This window comes from Simochromis diagramma, unplaced genomic scaffold, assembly GCF_900408965.1.
Source record: "Simochromis diagramma unplaced genomic scaffold, fSimDia1.1 OVJJ01000606.1, whole genome shotgun sequence".
NCBI classification, from domain to species: domain Eukaryota; kingdom Metazoa; phylum Chordata; class Actinopteri; order Cichliformes; family Cichlidae; genus Simochromis; species Simochromis diagramma.
In genome coordinates, this window is record NW_024387233.1 from 315,317 (window position 1) to 337,889 (window position 22,573).

The 22,573-nt window shown below is 40.0% G+C and overlaps 1 protein-coding gene across 4 annotated transcripts in view; it reads right to left on the bottom strand.

Annotated features, from left to right (window-relative positions):
• LOC120746885 (phospholipase D1-like) overlaps nucleotides 1–22,573 on the bottom strand; it is a 55,176-nt gene that overhangs the window by 7,067 nt on the left and 25,536 nt on the right. For 3 of the 4 annotated variants that reach the window (XM_040052393.1, XM_040052394.1, XM_040052392.1), the window contains exons 2-23: nucleotides 21,678–21,848; nucleotides 21,422–21,585; nucleotides 20,613–20,752; nucleotides 20,354–20,459; nucleotides 20,186–20,251; nucleotides 19,630–19,688; nucleotides 19,308–19,400; nucleotides 17,999–18,151; nucleotides 17,767–17,916; nucleotides 15,044–15,127; nucleotides 14,423–14,504; nucleotides 14,156–14,266; nucleotides 13,882–14,064; nucleotides 13,086–13,305; nucleotides 4,765–4,893; nucleotides 4,566–4,684; nucleotides 4,277–4,390; nucleotides 3,059–3,169; nucleotides 2,701–2,789; nucleotides 1,559–1,672; nucleotides 1,235–1,284; nucleotides 384–518 (exon numbers count right to left, since the gene is read on the bottom strand). In XM_040052393.1, coding sequence (XP_039908327.1) covers nucleotides 384–518; nucleotides 1,235–1,284; nucleotides 1,559–1,672; nucleotides 2,701–2,789; nucleotides 3,059–3,169; nucleotides 4,277–4,390; nucleotides 4,566–4,684; nucleotides 4,765–4,893; nucleotides 13,086–13,305; nucleotides 13,882–14,064; nucleotides 14,156–14,266; nucleotides 14,423–14,504; nucleotides 15,044–15,127; nucleotides 17,767–17,916; nucleotides 17,999–18,151; nucleotides 19,308–19,400; nucleotides 19,630–19,688; nucleotides 20,186–20,251; nucleotides 20,354–20,459; nucleotides 20,613–20,752; nucleotides 21,422–21,585; nucleotides 21,678–21,816 — 2,611 coding nt within the window. In that variant the 5' untranslated portion in view covers nucleotides 21,817–21,848. The remainder of the gene's footprint in view (nucleotides 1–383; nucleotides 519–1,234; nucleotides 1,285–1,558; nucleotides 1,673–2,700; nucleotides 2,790–3,058; nucleotides 3,170–4,276; nucleotides 4,391–4,565; nucleotides 4,685–4,764; nucleotides 4,894–13,085; nucleotides 13,306–13,881; nucleotides 14,065–14,155; nucleotides 14,267–14,422; nucleotides 14,505–15,043; nucleotides 15,128–17,766; nucleotides 17,917–17,998; nucleotides 18,152–19,307; nucleotides 19,401–19,629; nucleotides 19,689–20,185; nucleotides 20,252–20,353; nucleotides 20,460–20,612; nucleotides 20,753–21,421; nucleotides 21,586–21,677; nucleotides 21,849–22,573) is intronic. The other variant, XM_040052395.1, reaches the window with a different exon arrangement.

Genomic DNA, 22,573 nt, shown 5'->3' on the forward strand with positions numbered 1-22,573 from the left:
CTATTTATTGGAAATTCTGTAATTCTGAATTAAATTATTAAAACTCTTATAGCAATTTCCAAATAAAACTAGAGTTGTGGAAGCACGCGTCTTTAAATGAACTTATAAACCGAATAGATCATCAGCTTCCTGTAAAGCACAGCATCTTCCACTAATCTGCACAAAAGACAAACTCTCATCAGAAACAGGTGTTTGATTTCATCTCTCTCCATCTTTGAAAACTGTCTTATCTTGTGGAAACTGAGTCGTGACTTTGTTTTGAACCATTTTAAAAACATCTAAAATCTTCTGACACGTCTCACTCTGCAGCTCTCATTTCTCGCTTCTCTATTATACATGTTCAGGGTGGAATTTTATTCCTATACTCAGTTGAAGCTGCTCACCGATGACGACGGTGTTGTCGTCCGCGATGAGCATCTTGCTGTGGACATAGATGAGCTCAGTGACGAGCTTCCCCTCCAGATCAGTGTGAGTCCTCAGACCAGCGATGGAGATGTAGTTTATCCAGTTATCTCCCACTGCAAGCAAACACCACATAGTTACAATCACATCATTATTTTAGCAGTTTGAGGGTTTTGATCATTGAAATTGTATAGAAAGAGCCGAAAATCCACACCGTCACCTCGTGTTTGCTCATAAGGAACTGACTGATGCGCTTCTCTGGCTAATACTATCGATTATTTATCTTACAATATAAAAGTGTGAGTTGGTGATATACAAATGAAACCGAAGTGAGCGAGGGAACTACGAATAAAATGTTCAAACCGACTCAGGTAAGAGCTTCATTGCTACAACTACAATTTACAGGAAAACATTGCTGAAGTTACTGTAACTGTAACAATCTACACTGTAACTGGAATCCCATTTTAACACTGCGCTGCAATGACTTGAATGGCATGGACGGTTTCATTTTAGGGATAAAAGGAGTTTCTGGTTACTACACAAGTTAGGACGTAGATTTCCCGCAGAAGTATAAACCAAGCTTTAGGCATTACTGCACAAATATACACGATAAACAGGATTTGAGATTAAAAGTCTATCTAAGATTCAGCTGACTGTAAATAAACTGCTTTTTGCAGAACTAATTTATTAACTTAACCCTACATATGTTAAAGGCTGTGACACAATGATGGAAAATACAGTGCATACAGTGCAAAGAGAGCTCATAGTCCCAACCAGAGCGGCTACGTGACACCCTGTTACAATCAGGGTGTTGCAGTTAGTGCTGACTTACTCTCTTTCTTGAGCTGGGAAATGATGGAGTGGTCTCCTCTGTTCATGGTCCTGCAGGGACAGAGAGACAGAGGAGGATTAGCAGCAAGTCCACATTCCACACAACACAAGGCTCTGTGTGTGTCAGCATGTTTGAACAGGAAGCGCTGCCTGTTTACTCAAGAATGTGGGCGAGAAAAAAATGCTTCAACAAAAAAAGGAACGGAGTGAAGGCACACAGCACCCACACACACACGGCAGATCTAACAGGTGTGTGTGTTAAAAGGTAAGGTGTGGCAGTGGTTTAACATGGCTCATTCTTTGTTACTTACAAACACACACACACCTGTAGTTGAAGTGCATGACAGCCTGGATGGCGCTGCCGCCTCCAGTGTTGATGTCTCCTTCAAAGCCCGGCAACAGCGGCGTCACCACATAAACACGATACGTTTTACCCTCCCTAAAATCACACATAGAAAATCACAACATTTCAGTGTATTTATGAAGCTTTTCACAATATTTTAGACTCATTTGTCTTTATTTGATGACATCCAATGATTGGCAGCTTTTCCCTCAACTGCAGAGTTCGCTACCAGGCTTGACACTTCAGGTGGTGATTAAACATCCATCAACTGTCCATCCGTTTGGCAACCTTATCCAAGATGCCATCAAAGATCAGTGCCTCCAGGACCAGAACATCCGAAATATCCAATAGTTTGGTAGAGGGTTATATTCGTGCTTCACTCATTAAAGGCTATTTTAATGAGCTCAGTAACTTGAGAGGAGGAAGAGGTACTTCAGTCCTTCTAAACATGACTATAAAATCAAAACAATCCTCTAACTGTACAACAACAAGCAGTCCGTGAATTTTCCAGAATGGACATTGTTCTTGTGCACAACTTTGACTTTGAGCCCAGGAAGTTGGTGCAAAAACAGATGTGAAGCATAAACTCAGATAAAAACGTATCTATGCGGGTAAAAAAAACATATCTGCTATAGTGTAAATAAAAAGATTTGATTAAGAATTTGAACTTCAGAGTGTGGCCATTTTAAAGATCTTTAAATGAATTATGCATTAATTATGCTACACATGTTTTCCTGCGTATGCATCCACTAAAGCTGGAAGGTTCATCAAAAACCCATCCTGGACTGTTTATAAACTGAAGCCACAGAGACGTCGGGGCAGGTTTGTGTTTCTGCAGGATGGAATAAACTTCCCGCCAGCAAAACATCACAGAGAGGAGAACCAAAAGGAAAGTATCCAACGAGCTCTTCGACTGTGTCAGACCGAGTTCATCTGTTAAACATGTGGAAGGTACACAGAGCAACACAAACACTGTGTTTCTAGGAAATAATGTCACAATAAACCAGAGCGAGTGTCGAGTCCGTCGGAGCGTTTTTACTCTAAACACACAGCAGCCACACAAACATCGACAAACTGTGTGTTCTTTCAGCGTTACGCTGTGTGCGTGTGCATCTGTGTTTTACCTGTACGCACGAATGATGCGCTCTGCAATCGCGTCTCCTATCTGGTTGAAAACATATTTGTTGTCGGCACAGCTGATGAAGAACTGATTCTGGGAGATAAAAACAGAAACATTCTTATATCCTGTACAAAGGTCACAAATATTTTCTGCACAGTGAAGAAAAGCGAAGTGCTCCTATGGATATCAAAGCTTCATGCTGCATACGCAGACCTGATTCTGCAAGAACATGAAGCCAAAATAAGGCTGAAGCTTTAAAAATCAAGTTGGTATCTTTCTATGTTGCAGCGTTTAGAAACAATTTCTACTTTTGTTGTTATACTTCTACTACAGGAAGGTGTTATATGTGCAAAAATGAAAACCTCTATGTAGATGAAGTGCTGGCTGTTCTTGATGACGTGGACGTAGGCATTGTGGATGGACTCTTCATGGTATTTGATGCCAGCAGACCAATCTGAAGCTGAGCGCAGGATCTGAGGGAACACAGATTAGCGATGGGAATAAGTCACAGGACTCTGTTTCCTGTCACTCAGAGGAAACTTCACAGACAAGATTTATTACTTTGTGTTTATTTCAGCTTCAGCTTAGTGATTGCTAAACAGTTACAAAAAAGTTGGAAACTGTTCCTTGTGTTTCTATATTTGGTTATCAGCTAGTTGCATTCCCATTTGTTCCCATATTTTGATTTTATTCTGCTCAATTTTTCCATGCTGGATAACCTGATGTGGGTTAGCAAATAAATTTACAAACAAATAACTATGTAGAAAATTTATAACATTTTTAACATTCCTTTTTTATGTTTTGGGAACCTCTGAACTGTATCTCAGATGATGTTTTGTTGGTTTGATTTGAGTGTGATCTTCAGCAGGCATTTTGCAATTGAACGTGAAGCAGCTGGAATGAGAGTCAGCACCTCCAAGTCTGACCTTGTACAGTTTCCAAGTACGAGGTCTTGGTTCTCTGCCAGAAAACAGTGGATTTCTACCTCTGAGTTGGGGAAGAACCCCAAGCAAGGACAATAAAGATCTTATTCACAACTGATGTGATCCTAAACTGACCACAAGACAATGCAGTCAAACTCTACGAAGGTTATTTGATATGAATCACTGAATATTATCTTCATGGAACTGAAAGGATGTGTGTGCAAAAGGAATCGTGTACAATTGTACGATCTACTGTACAATATGAAGCGCCTTGAGGCGACTGCTGTTGTGATTTGGCGCTATATAAATAAAACTGAATTGACTTGAATAGAAACATAATTGGACCTAAGGCAGAGCTCTGGGGGACGCCACAAAACAACATGTCAGTTCAAGTGGCAAAGTTCTGGCCTAATAATTATAAAGCTCCTGTCTGAAAAGTGAGAAACAGGCTGATCCGGACACAACAAACTACATAATAATGTATATTACAGTATATAAACCTATGTTTGTAGCTTCAACTTTTTACAATTAATGTAAAACTAATTAATTCACCGAAGATTAAGGCACATAACTGACACCAGATGACTATTAGCTAAGCCAGCAAAAATAACAACAACCCCAAAGTAGCCTACTTGGGAGGTTAGTACCTCTACTAACCTGTACTTTGGTGGGGATGCAGTTGGGGACTTGGTATCGCTGTTCTCCAGCAGTGGTGTGAGACTTGGGCAGCAGATATGGGTATGACAGGGAGCGGTACTTTGGCTTCACAAGCTGGTAATGCAACAGAAAAGAGATCTCATCAACTTTTTCTTCTACAGTCATGAAAATCAAGCAGACTTTGTTTAGTCCAAGTCAGTTCAACCAGGGATCACATAATTTTTGATCACAACTTTCCCAGTTCTGTCATTTTTATTCAGACTGAAGCAGCAGCAGCATGACCCCCAACCTTAGTGAAATTCCACCGCTGGATGAAGTGTCTGGCCACATCCCGAGCTGCTTTCCCATGAACCACTGAGGCGATGTCATGCCAAGGCATTCTGGGAGTTTTGTGCCTGTCTATGAAATCTAAAAAAGCAGAAACAGGAAGTTCAGACCTAAAGAAAAGCATCCTGCATCAAGAGTGAGACCATCAATGATGTGCTTACCATCGAAAGGCTTATCTAGCTGAATCCAGTCCTTGTGCACAAAGTTGCAGTAGTCTTTCCCGTGCCAGAATCGTGTGTTCCCATGCAACTCTCCGACCCCCGCAGGCTCATTTTGCACTGGGTCAGAGGCTAAAAAACAATTGATATTGCTCAATTATCTTAGATTAGATGAAACTTTATTAATCCCTTGGGTGGGTTCCTCCGGGAAATTCAGTTATCTACCAGTTATCTATCATCAAAAGAAGACAATGAACTATTCTTATAAAAGCTATTTCAGTGAGTTCACCCAACCTGGGGCGTTCATTTTTGACCAGTTCTTATTATACTTATTTGAAACCATTATATGGTCAATATACAATGATAACAACGGTCTCTTCTTTGAGCATTTCAGTTTTTCTGATGTTGCACCTGTGCTGTTTAAACAACGCACCATTTTCATGGTGGGATTTCCAAAGATACTGCTGCTGACAAAAATACACATCCAAGCACACACCACAGTTAAACTGTATATCAGAGATGGATGGAGTCAGCACGGTACGTGAGATTTATTGTCCAAAGTGATACAAATAAGGACCATATTTTAATAGTGGCCATGGATCAATAGAGGCCATAAAATGATCTGGAAAGTGTTTACTGAGGTCATAGATCAAATGAAAAGTACACTTTCATACAATCAAACCAAAAAAAGCCTGCCATTTAAAAACAGGTTTAATACCTTTACATGAGCTTTGGCCTTTTATTAAATTATTAAATGTTGTTTATGTAGCGCCAATTAACAACAACAGTTCTTTCCAAGTTCCTTAGACAACAGTCACCTGAAGTCGTTTTATACATTTTTATGTGGGATAAAGATCCCACAAGTTGGACATGGACTCTTTTAACAAGCATGTAATCATTACATTAAAAAATAAAACCACCTAATTTAACACACATATCTCTTTAGGTCTAAACTGACAGTGCCAACAACACACATTCAGACACAGCAATAGATGATGTTTTTAATACTAAATGTGTTAGTCTAATGTGGTTGTATGGGGTCTGCACAGCTATTAAGGATCAAATCAGCTTCTAAATGGTTTTTCTCCCTCTGCTTGCTTCTTACAGTCTTTGAGGCTCAGGACCAGCACAGCACACATTACATCAAACTCTTACTTATCAAACTGAGTCTAGAAAAGCAGCTGCTGGACAGAGAGACATAACCTGAGTGGGAAGTATTTTGGTTTTCCAATATATTGGTAATTGTCTATGGAGTGCCAGGACTGCCATAATGCATTAATTAAATACACCATTAAATAATTAATTAAATGTGGCAATAATTAATTAAAATTGGAATTAATTAATTAAATAAATAGTTATGACACATGTAATTAATTAATTATTGACACATTTAATTAATTATTTATGTATTTCACATTTTAATTAATTATTGACACATTTAATTAATTAATTATTGACACATTTAATTAATTATTCATGTATTTCACATTTTAATTAATTATTGACACATTTAAATAATTATTGACACATTTAATTAATTATTTAATGATATATTTATTTATTTCATTTTGGCAGTCATGGCGCCTGGCTCTCATCATGAAATAATTTTATCTGTCAGCCTCACCCATCAAACTCAGGGGGCGGGGTTAACGCTGCCCATGCAGCTTCTCTAACATTTGATTGGTTGCTGTGCAAAGTAAGTCAAAACAGGTCGATCCTAGATAATCGATTGCTTGTGTAGACTTGGGGCAGCCAGGTATCCCAGAATGCAGATCAAATCACAGGCAGCAATGGTGGTGGTGTAGTTTTAAAATACCCCGTTTTTCTGTCACCAGCTACACTTTTAACAGTGTTTTAGCCGCGAATGTCGCGACATATGTCTGGTCAGGTTGTCAACATAGAACATGTTTTCAAAAGTGCTCAGATGTTTTCAGAGATTTCACTAGCTCTGCTAACAATTAGCATGCAGAGTGCACCCAGGGGGTTACGTTAACCGGTTTGTTTACATATTCCACTCTCCGTGTTCCACATGTTGCATTCGCAGATTCTCATTTTCACCGAACGATCGTCTCTTTCCGCCTGGTCTTGTGTCTCTGTGCTTCTGTAACATAAATAACGAGCTGACATTTTTCTCACGAAACCAGCGATCAGCTCAACAGACCCTCAGTTTACCTGCATGCATCCTCCTCCTCATCTGTCAGCTGTTTAACACCTGCTGCTAATTCAAGAAACACGCCTACGTTACCTGGTGATAGTCACAGTTTAACTGGGCAGCCGGTGCTCGATATAAAGCGATGTCAGCGCATTTTTCTGCACAAGATAAGTAAATATAGTGTTTTCCCCGAGCGCAGAGCTGCTGGAGCTTGTTTCCTTACAGAGCACTTTATAGGCGAAGCAGCTTCATCAGCGGCTGATGTCCAATCACCGGCACACAGCTTTGAAACCTCAGCTGAGTTTTAGCTCTCAGTGGTTAAACGCTGGACTTCATTCACTCAGGTTCTGTCTGTCGGGTCACGTTTACTTCGCTGTTTTATTTACAACTGAGCAAATCGGTTTGGCTGAGGTTAAAGTTACGTTTCATAACTGCATAGTTTCACAGACGTTTAATGGTTCACTGGCACATGTGTTAGACTGAACTATTATCTAAATATCATCTGTTTTTTAATAGTTATTCAACTGTATTCTAAGCACCAGCTGTCTGTTAGAATGTGATTTTTTTTCTCTCTGTTGGCAGAGGTATAAAAATGCGCAGGAAAATCTGACGTGCATGGCAAACTTCACCGACGATATTTAGGGAGGAATAAACACACATCAAACATAAATGAACCATTTGCCTGTCTCCATAATTGAGAGCATTTTCTCTTCTTATGTCAACACTCTCTCTCTCTCTTTTTTTTTTCTTTTTTTTTCTTTTTCGGTCATGTTATGTTTACCTGTCAAAGGCTTGTTACAAACTATGAAACACATGGTGCAGACTTCTGGATGTTAGAAGAAAACTAATACTGCTCATGAAGGAGACTAATTAAGGCAGGAAGGTGTCCTTTAAAACTAAACATGTTAATAGGACCTCCCTATTTCTATCATAGTTTATGATATAGCACGTGTATTTCAGTAATAGCCTGCTGATTTCAGGTGAACAGTCGCTCACGTAGGCGTTATCTGTGAAACTCCTTAACTATAATTTATCCAAGTTAACTTCAGTTAACCATTCAGACAGTTCTTTTGCAATGAAAAACATAAACACCCATGCTGCCGGTAGGTTTCCTCAGTGCCAGCTGTTAACATTATAGCTGCTTATGCAGTAACCATGGTAACCACGGACTGAGCGGCTGGATCGACGGAGGTCAGACAACAATTTTACATATATGATCTTAAAACAGGACACAGCCACTATACGTGCTGGCCTCATATCAAATGTGAAGGCAGACTGAATCTATGTTTAACGTTTTTTATATCTAATCTTCCTTTTCAAACATTTAAACAGCAGCGAGTCTGCAGCTGAGGGAATACAAACTCAAATTGTCGGAACAGGTTTGCTCGTTTCTTGGATTCATTTGGTGATTTATTAAATGTATAACTGTTATTCTAATCTGCTGCCGAGTCTCTTACACTTTTCTTTATGCTGTATATTTTCACGTCTCTGGAATAGTTGGCAGTTAGATAGTCAGCTGGGAAACTTTGTGTTAACTCATGGAGCTGAGGATATCGTGGATATCGTGGATATGCTGACCTCGCTCCGTGGTGTACAGGGCCGTTTACCCTCATGATTAATATTCACTATAAAAATATTAGCCGAACATCATGAAGTCTGTATGTGTTTCATTGTGTCGAACAACCTTTGTACAGTTAAAGCCAGCAGTTACTACATGACAGAAACACCAACGTTATCTCTTTTATGCGTCTATACACGCTGATTACTGAACAAAAACCCAAAGATCAGATGTTAAACAGATTTATTTGCTCTCTCTCCTCCTTAAACATGTTTTTAATGTTAGTTATAATTCAGAATTATACTGAAACACGTAGGACACATACGAACATCAGGAAATAAAACCCCGATAAATATAACCTCAGTAAAAGAAGTCAGCGGGGGTTACTACAGCTGTGTACCGGGGCCTGCGCTTTGTCGGTGGGATTGCTTGCGAGGCGAGCGGGTCTATCCCACGCTTTGCCGTGAGACAGGGCAGACATCTCCGAAATCATCGAAGCACTTTTGCAAAGAGGCTGTATCTTGACAAACCGACCAGACACATGAAGATTAAACCACTACATTCTCGGCTAAAAAAATATTAAAACGGTATTTGGTGACACACAAACAGGGTTTTTCAAAGTTCAGTTCTGTTAGCTTCCACATGCCGGTTGTTGTGTGCTAGAAACAATGGCCACCAGGCCAAAGCAATGGTTTTGACTCGATCAGCGTTAACCCCGCCCCCTGAGTTTGATGGGTGAGGCTGACAGATAAAATTATTTCATGATGAGAGCCAGGCGCCATGACTGCCAAAACGAAATAAATAAATATATCATTAAATAATGAATTAAATGTGTCAATAATTATTTAAATGTGTCAATAATTAATTAAAATGTGAAATACATAAATAATTAATTAAATGTGTCAATAATTAATTAATTAAATGTGTCAATAATTAATTAAAATGTGAAATACATAAATAATTAATTAAATGTGTCAATAATTAATTAATTACATGTGTCATAACTATTTATTTAATTAATTAATTCCAATTTTAATTAATTATTGCCACATTTAATTAATTATTTAATGGTGTATTTAATTAATGCATTATGGCAGTCCTGGCACTCCATAATTGTCAGTGACAATTGCTAATAACTGCAACTGTAATTATACTGCAGATCAACCTGTTTTACTTCTTGTTTCATTTGTTCTTTGCTTTGGGGAACTTGTTTCTTTATTGATCGTTTCCTGCCTTCTGATATTAGAGTTGTGTTATGACTGCACTATGCGGTCGCTGATGAGTTAATTCCACAAGACATCCTGTGTAAGTAAATACAAACAACGACAGTTTAATCTGCATTTCTTGAAAAATCATATCGCACAAACTTAGTTTAGAGCAGAGATGTCTACACCAGAGGCCTGATAATGAACTGATCACTGGATTCAGGTGTGTTGACTCTGGGTGAGATCTAAAACCTGCAGGACACCGGCCCCTGAGGCCTGGAGTTACCCAGCCCTGGTTTAGAGGGTCCACACTGTCTGCACAATATATAATGAAGTCTGCAAGTTTTTGAACTGTTAAATTTGCTTTGTGTCCAAATTATTATACAAATAATCACAATGAAAAGTTCTTGAACATAGCTCTTTTTAAAAATATGCTTTCCTGACATTAATGTGTGTTGGGTGGTGGTCAGGGCTATCCAGACTGACAGGTGGGACATTGAATGTCGCCTCTCCGGTGGGGAGGGAGCCTGAGATTGTCTACTTTGAGGTCTGTTCTACAGCAAATGCAGGAAAAAAATGTTTAAGAAAGCAAATGAGTTCTTTTTGAATGATACTTGTATTCAGTGTTATATTAATATAAATGCTGTACTAGAAATTTCAAGGATGATAAAAAATAATGTGATTTTTTTAAGTAAGATAGCACAAATTATTTTTTAATTTAGTAGAACTTGAAATGATTATCAGAGGGTAAACATTTAGTATTGTGCCAGAAACACCTGGCTATTCTTAGTACTGTATACCTGCAATGAACGTTATCTTAAGTAAACTTCACTTTGTTTTTTGAGGCAATGAGTTTGCATAGTCTTTTTAAGTTCTGGGAACTAATTCAATTTTACAGTGCAGCTTATCTTAAGGAGTCATGGAGACTCTGTCAGTGATATATGGGTGTTGAAAATGCTTCAACAGCCATTTTAAAGACATGAAACAGCAGCTGGAAGGAGGACAGGACATAGAGGCTGCAAGCAGACTGAACTCCACTCACCCTGTTTGCACTACAATCACTTCACCTACCCGCCAGGCTGGAGGCTCATTTCAAAAACATATTAATACGGTCAACTGTGTCAGATGTGCAAACAAAGAGAAGAAGCAACAGCAGGGGTGATTTTTCTGCCCTTATTGTTTAATTTGCATCACGTTCCCTGTGATATGACATCAGCAGGATTAACGTAGATGAACGTGGCAAACAAACAAAATGCCTCCTGCAGCTAAAAACACAAAGCCTGCAGCAGCTGTTTTACTGCAGGAACGAAACACGCTCAGAAACATGTTTGTTTAAAAAAAATAAATAAATGGAGTGAAAGTGATTACAGGCTGTGGTATATCATTAAAGGGAAAATCTGAAACAGGCCACAATCAGACTGAGCTGTGAGTTATTTAAGAGAAGGCTGGTTGATTCCTTATCATTAAACTCACAAATACACGTTTTCACCCTGTGTGTGCGTTTTTTTCCCCCTTACTCCCCCATTTCTTAGCTTTTTTTGACGTTTATGAATGTATTTATGTTCTCAGCTCACTGCGTGTGCAGGTGCAATGGACTAGATAACAGCACTGAGAACCTTTGGTCGTTTGATCAAAACGTGTTATTGCGTGCCCTTATATACAGCCCCACAATGTTTCTGTTTCAATGTCTCCAATGCATACACCATGTATATAGTTCACTCACACATATGTATATATGTACACATACATATTGCTTTTTATTTTTCCCTCGTTGTATAACGTTTTCTCTTTTTTTTTTTCTTTTTTTTTTAGCTTTTGCACCTTTGTAGTCCAGCTACCCAATTTCGCTGTGCAAGAAACTGCACAGTGACAATAAAAAGCTCTAAGTCAGTCGATCGGGAACATTAAACTGTGACTTTTGAGTGAGATTTTAGTTTTGTTTAGAAAATCAACGGGACTTATGGTTCACATAGAGGCCCGTTAGGTGGAAGCATTAAATCAGGTCTGTTAATGCTTGCTTGTTAGTGATAACTCATACACTAGCGACTGCATTGGCACACTAAAATTTCTACTAATTGTTTTCCTGGTATAACATTTATTCTTTTGATTAAATGTCGTGTCTTAATTAAAGTTGAATAAAAAAATAGAAGCTTAGATTGACCTTTGACAAACAGAATCAAATGTCAGTCAAGCTGAAACCACAGCAAAGCACACTGCAAAACAGGCAATCTAGCAGCCACCCTGCCTCCAACTCACCAGCCTGGCACAGGCCGAGCGGTATGGCCACCCTCGGCTCTGACAGCCTGCCGGGGATCAGAGCCTGATGGCTGCTGATGCTGTCAGACCAACCTAAACGCAGCGCCCATGAAAACACACATCAAATCACCTTCTTCCCTCTGAGCAGGAGCATTTGAGTTCATGTTAATTAATAACACCTCATTAACTACAAGTTAATTTCAGCTGTTCTTGATGCAGTTCTGACGCCCACATAATACGAGAGACTGACGAGACCAAGGCAGATAAGAAAGCATCAGCACGAACGCCACCATCAAATATGATGAAAACAATGGAAGAAATGTTTTAATTTAACAAAAAGAGAGTAAAGAAATAGCTAACAAGAAAGAATGCATGTATTGATTTAATAAAGATAAACAGATAATAATAAATGTTTTTATTAAAGTAATAGAAAGAAAGGAAATAAAAAATAAATAAAATAAAAGCAAGGAATAAATAAACCTAGTAAAAATTTACATTTTAAGATGAAATGTATTTAAAAGAGATTAACGTAGAAAGACAAAAAACAACCTAAACTAATAGTTTTAGATTCATTTGTCTTTAATTCCTGTTTTCTATTTCATTAATCTTTGCAAAGTTTTATGGGGGCAAAGCTGATGCTTTGATTATTGATGATTACCTCACTCTGTCATCTATCATCTTCCATAGCACTGTCATTCCCAAAATGGCATGAATCGTACACCAGTAACACACAGTACTGTTTACCTAACCCATGTGTCGGCAACCTCCACAAAAGAGCCACTTTAGATCATCCTATGAAACTACATTTAAAAAGAGCAGCATGTGATGGAGACATGGAGGCAGCAGATACCAATATCATTAGCCGATAGAGTCCCATGTGGCTCACAGTCTGTCTTACCATGCCTAAGCTAACCTAAACAAATTGCATCTGTTCCATCAAAACCTTGTGAAAATACTGAAGGCAAGGATGAAAACACAACATAATTTAAGCGCCGGTGAGCAAAAATCTTTTATTTTTGCAGAGACACACACTCTGCACATAAAGTCGACTAAGCAGTTTTTGTTTTGTGAAAGTGAAAGTACACCCATGCACCCTGACATAAGCGTGTTCTGTGCATCTGCTGTGTTGTGCATGCACTTTTGCAAAACTCACACTCTTCGTGCTCCAGGTCGCTGTCGCTATCGGGATGGGCCAGCCCGTGTTTCTGCAGGTGTCTTCTGATGCTCATCCTGGTCCTCCTCAACCTCCCGTGACTCTTTAGCCTTGGCTGGTCCATCGAGTCTGCCACAGTGAATACGCCTTTTCCGTTGCTCTGGGAAAACGTACCACTGCCGTTGGCTTGGGCAGCCATGCCGGGAGAGGCAGCTGCAGCCTAATAAACAGTAATAAAACAGATGTATTATCACTCTTGTGCTGCTTTCTTTAATGTAAGTCTGATCCAGTTAATTCAGTTAATTTATATTAATTATGACTATTGGGTTCATTTTTAGATCATTTTCCCCCATTTCCCCTCTGTTCTTTTTGGGTTTTTAATATTTTTTATTAAGAAAAGTTTTTAAAAAGTTATCCAGTTGATAGAAAGCTTGGTTAGAAGAAGACTTTGAGCAGCAGATCACTCTATCAGAAACATAAAAGTTGGAGTAGGCATTTGTGATATTGTGGCTAAGACTGTTATTAATTTGAGAGGCCCTAGAATGGTTCCCTGGGGAACACCCTTGGTTATAAGGAGGTTAATTAGCACCTAATATCAGAACATGGGAGAAGGGTTCTAAACACCTGTCTGGGTATGTTTCTGTGCGGGGTTTTCTCAATGTGAGCAGAGCATTAAATCCTTTAGTCTATTTGAAAGAAACGAGATAAGTATCTGTGGAGAGTGATGATGGGAAATTAGGAGGTCTATAAAATGTTTTGATTCTTGCACAAAGTGACACTAAATTGAAGAAGTGACCTGCTCCAAGTGAGAGAGCGTCACACTCCCAACATCGGTGAGCCGGTGTTCCCTGTCATCCCAACGTCCATAAGCAAGGTCAATCCCACCCACAAAGGCCACCGACTGATCAATGACGATGATCTTCTCATGATGCGCCCACAGGTACACAGCGGAGGAGACGTGGTCTGGGTGGCGCATCACCTGGTGAACAAAATATCCCAAAATTTAGAGAAGAAATGCAACGTTTCAGCCATTATGAACCTGCAGAAGGCCTTTACACTTGTGTACTTGCCTTGATGTTGGGGTGGAGGCGCAGCAGTGTTCTCTTGCTGTATCCTGAGTTAATGCCCAGAGCTAACTCCACCTCCTTGTAGAGCATCACAAAGATTCGAACTCCTTGTTGCTGTGGAGGAGAGCAGGGAAACAATGAATCAGGACACAACCTTAAATTTAGCTTTCGGATGAAATAAGAGGGAAAAATACTTTGTATTATATCAATATGGAGAAATTGACATGGCAGCTTTACTTTTGCTATAAAAACTAAGAAAAATGTCCTTACCGCTTTGCGTTTCAGTATGCAGTCGAGACGCCATCGGTTTCCTTCAACAACTGGCCTTTTCAAAAAGATCTCTGGACTCAGCCTGCGGGACGAAACAGGCCAAAAAGGTTTTTCCCCTCAGTTCACTCTCACTGTTACGCTTCCTCCTCCTTTCATTCATCTTTTCTGTTCCTTACTTTGCTTGTTTTCTGGTTTCCCTCTTCTCTTTCCCTTTACTTCCTCTCTAGCTAATCCGGAAGCATACCAGTAGACTTAAAACTGCGGACTCCGGCCTCCAGGATACTTGATTACACTTACACACACTTATTTTTTTATTTATTTTTATACATATATATGCAAATAAAATGTAGTATTTTTGTTTAGTGGTAAGACTGATTTATAAAAACAAATACTGTCTGTAGAGTTAATGTGTGTGTGTGTGTGTGTGTGTGTGTGTGTGTGTGTGTGTGTGTGTGTGTGTGTGTGTGTGTGTAACAGTAGCTAGACTGTAACTGATCTATTTGACCAGAAATCCTCTCTTAGAGGTGACCGCCACGTGCACTCAGTGCACTATGAAACACACACACACACACACACACACACACACACACACTCACAGCTCTGTGTGCGCTGAACACTCACCACCAGTCGGTGATAAAGATTTCCTCCTTGGCTTCTTCGAGAGCATTGGCCACATCCTCCATGTATGTTTTCCCGTTCACGTACCTTCAGAAGAACCACAAACAAACCCACAAATTACACTTCAATCATCGCCTTCTCAAAATGGGAAAATCAGTCCAAAACTGTTTTTTTTTTTTAAATTTCATATTAAAAAGTACAAGACAAGACAAGACGTCCATGAAATCTGTTTTTTTTCTCCCATTCAACACTTTGTTTATTTTCTTTCCTACTGTGAACAACAACACAGAAGGCATCAGAACTAGTTCACCTCATATAAAATTATAAAATAAGTACAAAGGCTTCATCACCTGGATTCTTTTATTTTGAAGGTGTGCCCTTCATAAACTGAATTGTCCTTCCTTTACTTTGCACTCCAACTCATTCCAAACTGTCTCAGCTGATTTTAACCTGGGGGATTATGAGTTATGAGTCGAGCCTGGAGGGGTTTCTAATCAGGGTCCTGATGAAGGGTCCCACTTATCTATAACCTGACTGGTCATCATGTTGCTGTAGGACAGGGGTGGGGCAACTCCAGGCCTCGAGGGCCGGTGTCCTGCAGGTTTTAGATATCAGCCTGGGTCAGCACACCTGAATCAAATGATTAGTTCATTATCCAGCCTCTGGAGAACTTCCAAGACATGTTGAAGAGGTAATTTAGCCATTTAGATCAGCTGTGTGGGATCAAGGACACATCTAAAACCTGCAGGACGCCGGCCCTCGAGGCCTGGAGTTCCCCACCCCTGCTGTAGGATGTTGTGGAAGCCATGCATGCTGAATTAAACTGCAACACTATCCTCACATCTCCTCCTGCATGTAATTACCATCTGTCCACCTTCTCTGACAAAGACACAGCTGCGGAGGTTGTGATGTGTCTGCTGCTTTAACTCGCTGAGATTGACTCTTATTTAAGTTGCTTTTATTTCTATTTGACTCGTGAGTGGAGTGCTAACTTTTTTATTTATGTAGGAGGACTGAATCAGGGGCAGAGTAGGAATAGAGTTTTTTCTTGTGCTATTTGAATTATAACCTGCGACGTAGCCTGACGTGCACTTCTTGCCCTCCCTCCTCTTTGTTCCCTCTCCCTGTCACACCCTTCCTCATGTCCTTCCTCCAACTTCACTTCTTCGTTTTTTCTCTCTCTCGTGCACCAGGGGGGAAAACTTGCTGATTGCTCCGTCTTCTGTTTAACAGAGAATGGGGAGCATGTTCTCATCCCTCCTCAAACCCAGCTGTTCCAGCTTTCCCTGACTTTTGATCCTGTCTAAGAGACAAAACAGTTTCTGCAGGAGGCTGTAAACATGTTTACTTCTGCTGTAAAATTAGGCATTTTAACATGGGAGTCTGTAGGGAACTGACTCACTTTTGAAGCCAGCCCCAGTGGACATTAGAGGACCTGCAGTTATTGGAACTTGAGCACTAGGTTCATTTTTCAGCCTCCGAGGTTTCAGCTTTAGCCGTCCTCTGGTTTCATTGCAGTGTTTGATGCTTTTTGCTCTTGTTTGGACAGAAAGAAAAATGAAACAAACACTTCTCCTCTCACTTTTCAATCTGTCCATTGCCTGTTGAATCCTTATGCTCTTGACAGCAGGCACACACTCACTCACAGTGTGTCTCACAGATGGTATAGGGTTCCCCAGCGGGAGGACAGGTGATGAGCAGGTGAGTCTCACTTTCCCTTGCTTTGTGTCGGGTTACTCCAGCGCGAGACACACATTTGTGCATCTACCTTGTGAGGATTGCCTCTTACATAATGCTTTTTCTTTGTGTAACCTCGCAGCTACAGTCTTTAAATCTCTAAAAGTGGCTCATCACTTTCTATAAATGTCCTCATGTTTAAAGTCTAAACCTCAAAGCGGTTCCCACAAAGGCAGAAGTACACAAACACACACTAACCTGCACGCTGTGCCAGCTGGACCGGGTATCGTCTAGACTTTTTTTTTTTTAAAGTGATCCTGGATCTGGTGATTGGCACTAAAGTGCTTCAGTTTAAGGTTAAGAGGAAGATGTGAGGCTGTTTTTTTACTGCTTGTTAATAAATAAAAGAAGCTCAGTTCATACACAGATCAGCTCGTATCCATGAGTTTTAAGTTGCCTGAATCATCAGCGTCACAGCAGTGAAGAAAAAACTGACCTGTATCCACATCTTGTTCGCTTGCTTTTATGGAAACTGTACAGTAATGCTTTATAATGGCAATGGATTTTACCCGCTGTTATCCAGAAGTTCAGTTTAAATGGTGATGTGTTCACTTGCAGCTGAACTTTGCAGCCTTCACTCACTCTTTCACTTGAGAGCATCATTAAATAGCATTTTAACAGCTCTGCATTCACTTTCTGTAGCAGGCGCTGAGAGCTTTCCAGTTACGATGCATTTACCTATTGCAGCAGAATAGTGATGTGTGTTTTGGAGGTATCCATTACTGAGGTTCTCTTATATTGTTTTGCTGCTTTTAAACTGAAGTAAACACAGAACAACAAAGAACTGAAATAAAGAAATCGTCTAAGAGTCTGTCAACAGGATCGGCCCGATGCACAGTCCACAAATGTAGATCGGTGTATCCCTAACTCGGTCTAATGTGACTCAGGAACTGAAACTACTTTGACTAGAAGTGATCTGAATGTTAAATAACGGGTTTTAAGATGTCAAATGTGAGTGTAACTACAGCAGAAAGAGTAAGTGTGGTTACCATTTGGCAGGGATGTTCACTTCCACTCTAGCGAAAGATCCAAAGCGGTGATCTTTGAGGAAGGCTGAGCCATACTTCTGGACAAAGCCTTCAATGGACTGACCCCACCAGCGGGCATGTCTGTAGCTGTTGCACTTGAGCACCAAAGACCTGCACAAACACTACTTCAGTTTCTGATTTTCTTCAAGCCTTAAAATATTGAACATAAGCAGTAAAAATAGCCATCGCAGACCTGGAGAGACTGTCCACACGGACGCCGTGTTTGGTATCCGTGTCCTTGGAGTCCATCTTGATGCCAAACTCTTTGTCAAACAGCATTACAAAGGAGATGGCGCCTGAATCCATCTTCATGTACAGCAGAAACGAGTCCTTCACCACCAACCAGCTGCACACACACACACACACAGGCAGTATTTTAAGTAAAAGTTTTTTATTGTCATATACTTCCTTAAACACCATTTGGCTTATGTAAACATAATGGCTCCCCTTTAAAATAAATACATAAATAAATAAAGCTGACGAGCTTCTTAGATTCAAAATGTTTATCTGTTATGATGGATCACGGCATTTTAAAAAGGTTAAATACCCCATTTGGCGTGCCACATATTTAACTGGTTAAACTGGTTAAATGTCAACTCTTCCTACATGTAATGAACCAAGCAGGATGGTTCAGGAAACCCCCTATGAAGTGCAACAAATACACAGAGCAATGTTTCTAATATTAATATTCTTCTGTTCACCATTTCACACCCAGGAGTTCATGCAATTAGTTCCTATCCTTGCGTGATTGAGTGTGGATTTGCATTTAACTTATGATGCACATCCTGGGAATAAGATCAAGGATTTAAATAAGAATCAAAGGTGAATTCTACTGTTTGCTAAAGAAAATGAATCTAAAGCTAAATGGAAAGAACTTTACTGTTTTTGAGTCAGTCAGCTGTGGCAACACTGACGATCCTAATCAAAGTTTCCTCTTGTTGTTTAGTGGACTTACCTGTGAACCCTTCTTTCCTGCCATTAATAAGAGGCTCTGTTAAAATGACGTGTCAGCATTTTACTCCGTATCCAAGGCATTAACGATTCTGAACTGCAGTTGTACAATTTGCAGACCGTTACAGTGATTTTAACACTAATTTCAAGTATAAATCTAAGGAAGGTTTGTACAGATAAGGTTCCAGATAAGATAGCATAACATAAAACATTGCTTTAAATGCTTTATATTTAAATCTCATCTTCAGGACGTTTGTTTTGTCAGCTACATAGATAGATTCAAATGTTTTTCTTAGATCGAGTACTAACTTTTCACTTCAGAACCCCCAAGAATTGAACCCTTTCCTCAGATTAAACAGCCAATAAATACAGCATTGCATCTTCTGCATAGACGAGGTGATGCACCGGTAAGATGTCTCTAAGCTTCCCCGTCATTTCCTGTTTTACCCAAGCTGCTGTGTATTTGTGACATATCACAAGCTCACATTGAAAATGACCAAGACTATTAAGGCTAAGCAAACATCCTGTAAGAATCCTGATTATTTACTGACCGTTTGGACCAGCGGTAGCACATTCTGCTGCGACCACAGCAGTTCATGCCGGGGATCCGATGGCCGCCGGATCTCTTCAGCACCATTCCCTCTCTAAAAGACAAAAGGACAGTTCATAATACAGAAAAATACTTAGAAAGGACTGGTTAGGAGAACCTTATTATACAAAGCAAGACAAGATTAAATATTTTGCCATCAACTTTAACCTGCACTCCCCACCTACACCATCTTTGAGTAGAAATTTCAGAATTTCACTGGATATATTTCTTAAAGTGCAAGATTACAGTGAAAAATTGACATATTGATAACAAATGATTCTTACAGTCCTTTTGGTCCCAGGTCGTGAATGAAAGACAATTGACTAACATCAATGAACTCCATCTGAAAATCAAGCAAAAATATTTATAAACTCACTTTCACAAGATTGTTGTCTACTTATCATCTTCTAAGTTGACCTGAAAAGGTCGTCAGTGTTTTCCAAAATATATTGAAACCTTTCAAGGTTAACTGTTATGCTTTTCTTTGTTATGTACAGTGTTACTACAGTGGATGTTCATATTAAGCATTGCCAAAGTTTTTAAAAATGAAGCTCGGATTCCAGAATACTCTAAACACTCAGTTTCTTTCTCTCTTTTTTAACCTGGTCATGTTAGATAAAGAAGCCCTGCCCACTTCTTACTTAAACCTGTTTGCAAGATGTAGCCAATCAGAAGTTGGCTTAGAGGGGGTTGGACCTAAAACTGAGGGGCCAAGTTTAAAGTAAGAAGGATTATTTGGAACTGTGAATTATGCAAAGTGACTCTGATAGAATCCAAAAACAAAAACATGGAGCTGAAAATGAGCAGAATGTAGTTACTTTGTGACTTTTGTGTCCTTACCGTAGCGTGGTAGTTCCTATACATCTGCATCGCTAGCACAGTATTCAAGTAATCTTCCAGTTGTTTCTAGATCAAGGAAACAATGAGAAATATTCAGTACAATTTAATATACGTAGTACATAAATCTGGTACCATAAAATTAAATATCGGCCATCGGGAGCAATTTACCCTTCGACTGGAAACTCCTCTGTCCAGTTCGCCATCGCCTCCTCTGGGGAGTTCTGGGATCTGGCTCACCTCACTCCTCAACGGTATGTTCCTCTTCACCGTGTGACTGCAGAGAGAGAAATAAAATAAAGTTTTGTTAGAAGGCTGTGTGTTCAAATCCAAGAACATGCAGTGGAAATACAGGCAGAAAAATGAGCTCTGCAAAGCACAGTGAAGATAAAATATGAACTGTGAATAGGCACAGGAGGCACTGAGGTACCTGCGTGGAAGTGGAATCTTCATGAAGGTCTTGTATGTTCTCAGTTCTCTGTGGAGATCGATGAAGTGCTTCTCCTTCCTCTTCACCAACCATGTAAACTCTCCATGTTTCATCTCAATTTTATACACAGCTGGCATTGACTGCACACACAGCAGGGCCTCCAGTTATTTACATTCAGTGTTTATCATTTCAAAAAGCTCATCAAATAAATGGGATTAAAATAAAGTTTGGGATTTAGTCTAAAATTTTGACATCATTTCTTTTGTTTCTGGTTGATAAACTGCCAACTTTTACTACGTTGTTGGAATCTTTAAGTAATCGAGTCACCTGGTTTTCCTAAGCAGCTAAAAGTTTCCCTGGAACTGGAATAATGACTTTTTCTGCTTTATCCATGACTATAGATGCCATCTCAGCTGCTGCTACACCCAACCTCAGCTACATCAAGTTACTAAAATGGACCTTTTCAGTGCATTTTTACTGCTGGTGCTTTTAAGAGCATTTTAATGGACAGATATTGTGCCTTGTTGGGAGGTAAAAACCATCACCTATGTTACAGTATTGGTAAGTAAAACTCTGGTACCCAGTTTCTTGCTTAGCCCTAATCAGCAGGTATCTGTGTTTGTGTTGCATCCACACAATATACAGATGCAGCTTGCTAACCATCTAGCTGCAACTTAGCACCCCATCGTCTTCTACAAATATAGTCCCTTCTGGCTCAAACTGTGACGTCACAGTGGCTACCTCCATGTTTCATGTATAGTGTACGGCTAAATGCATTTTCTTCCCTACAGTGACAAAAAGCTCTTCACCTTGTTGACGCTCCTCTGCGTGGTGAGGTTGAAGCGGTCCTGAACTGAGGTGAAACGCTCCACCTCCAGGATTTTGACAGTGATGGGAGAGGAAAGGTAGACTTTGGCCTCTGTCTCCTTGAAACCCACTGTGTTGTAAATCTCTTTAAAAGGCAAACCCTCTGCTAGGTGAAAAAATATAAACAGTTACACAAACAAATCGCTTACACAACAAGTAGAGAAACACCTGAACAGAGTGCAAAGTGATGGCACGTACCAGGTGCGTTGGTGTCTGTCGTGTCATAATCTCCATCGCCTAAATCGAGATCGCGGGTGTCCAGATTGTCCATGATGTCGCTCATATCGCTGGCAACCAGCTGCAGGGTGCTGGACGATGGCTCAATCTGCTGCAGCATGGCTAGCACTCAGTCTGGAGCCCGGGGCTCACCTGGCAGGTAATGAGGGAATATGGTGGTTAAGTCAAAGGTAAGGAACAAAACTGGATGTGGTCATCTAGAGTAAAACAGATCAGAATGTGCCAATTAAACTTTTAGATTTTAAAAGCAACCGTCTCTGTGGATAAAACTAGCTCTAAGAATCCTGTTCTGGTGTGTTTTTAAAACTCTTTATCTGACATTAATTGCTTATTACAGACGTCAGGTTCAGTCGCTGTGGGGGAAAAATAATCAGGAAGCCTCGAGTCTGGTCTAAACCCACAGAGAAACATTTGATCTCAGAGTCAACATGTAACCGCTCGCTGCTTGTGCACTGAAAAGAAATGTCAGGGTATCATTAACGGCAGCACAGCGACCAACATCAGAGCGCTCTAAACCCATTACAGTTCCTGTCTGACGGTCCGTTCAGTTCATTAAATGGATCGTTTCATATTGCCTGAAAAGAACTTCAGGTGAATTTCTTAATTGGAATTATGCAAAATTCCCGGTCCACATCCCAAATTTTGGATGAGTCATCCAGCCAACATGACAAGCTCACTGGTGTGTTTCACCCACGCACAGCATTTCTCTTCACATTCATGTTTCTGGGTCAGTTTGTGTGAAAATCCTCTCCAGTGAATCCTCTTCATTCATGAGTGCACACGTGAACACCACTGACCCCTTTTTGTTTGTTTTTCCTTTTTTTTTCCCAACTCTTGCTCCGCATGCTAACACATAC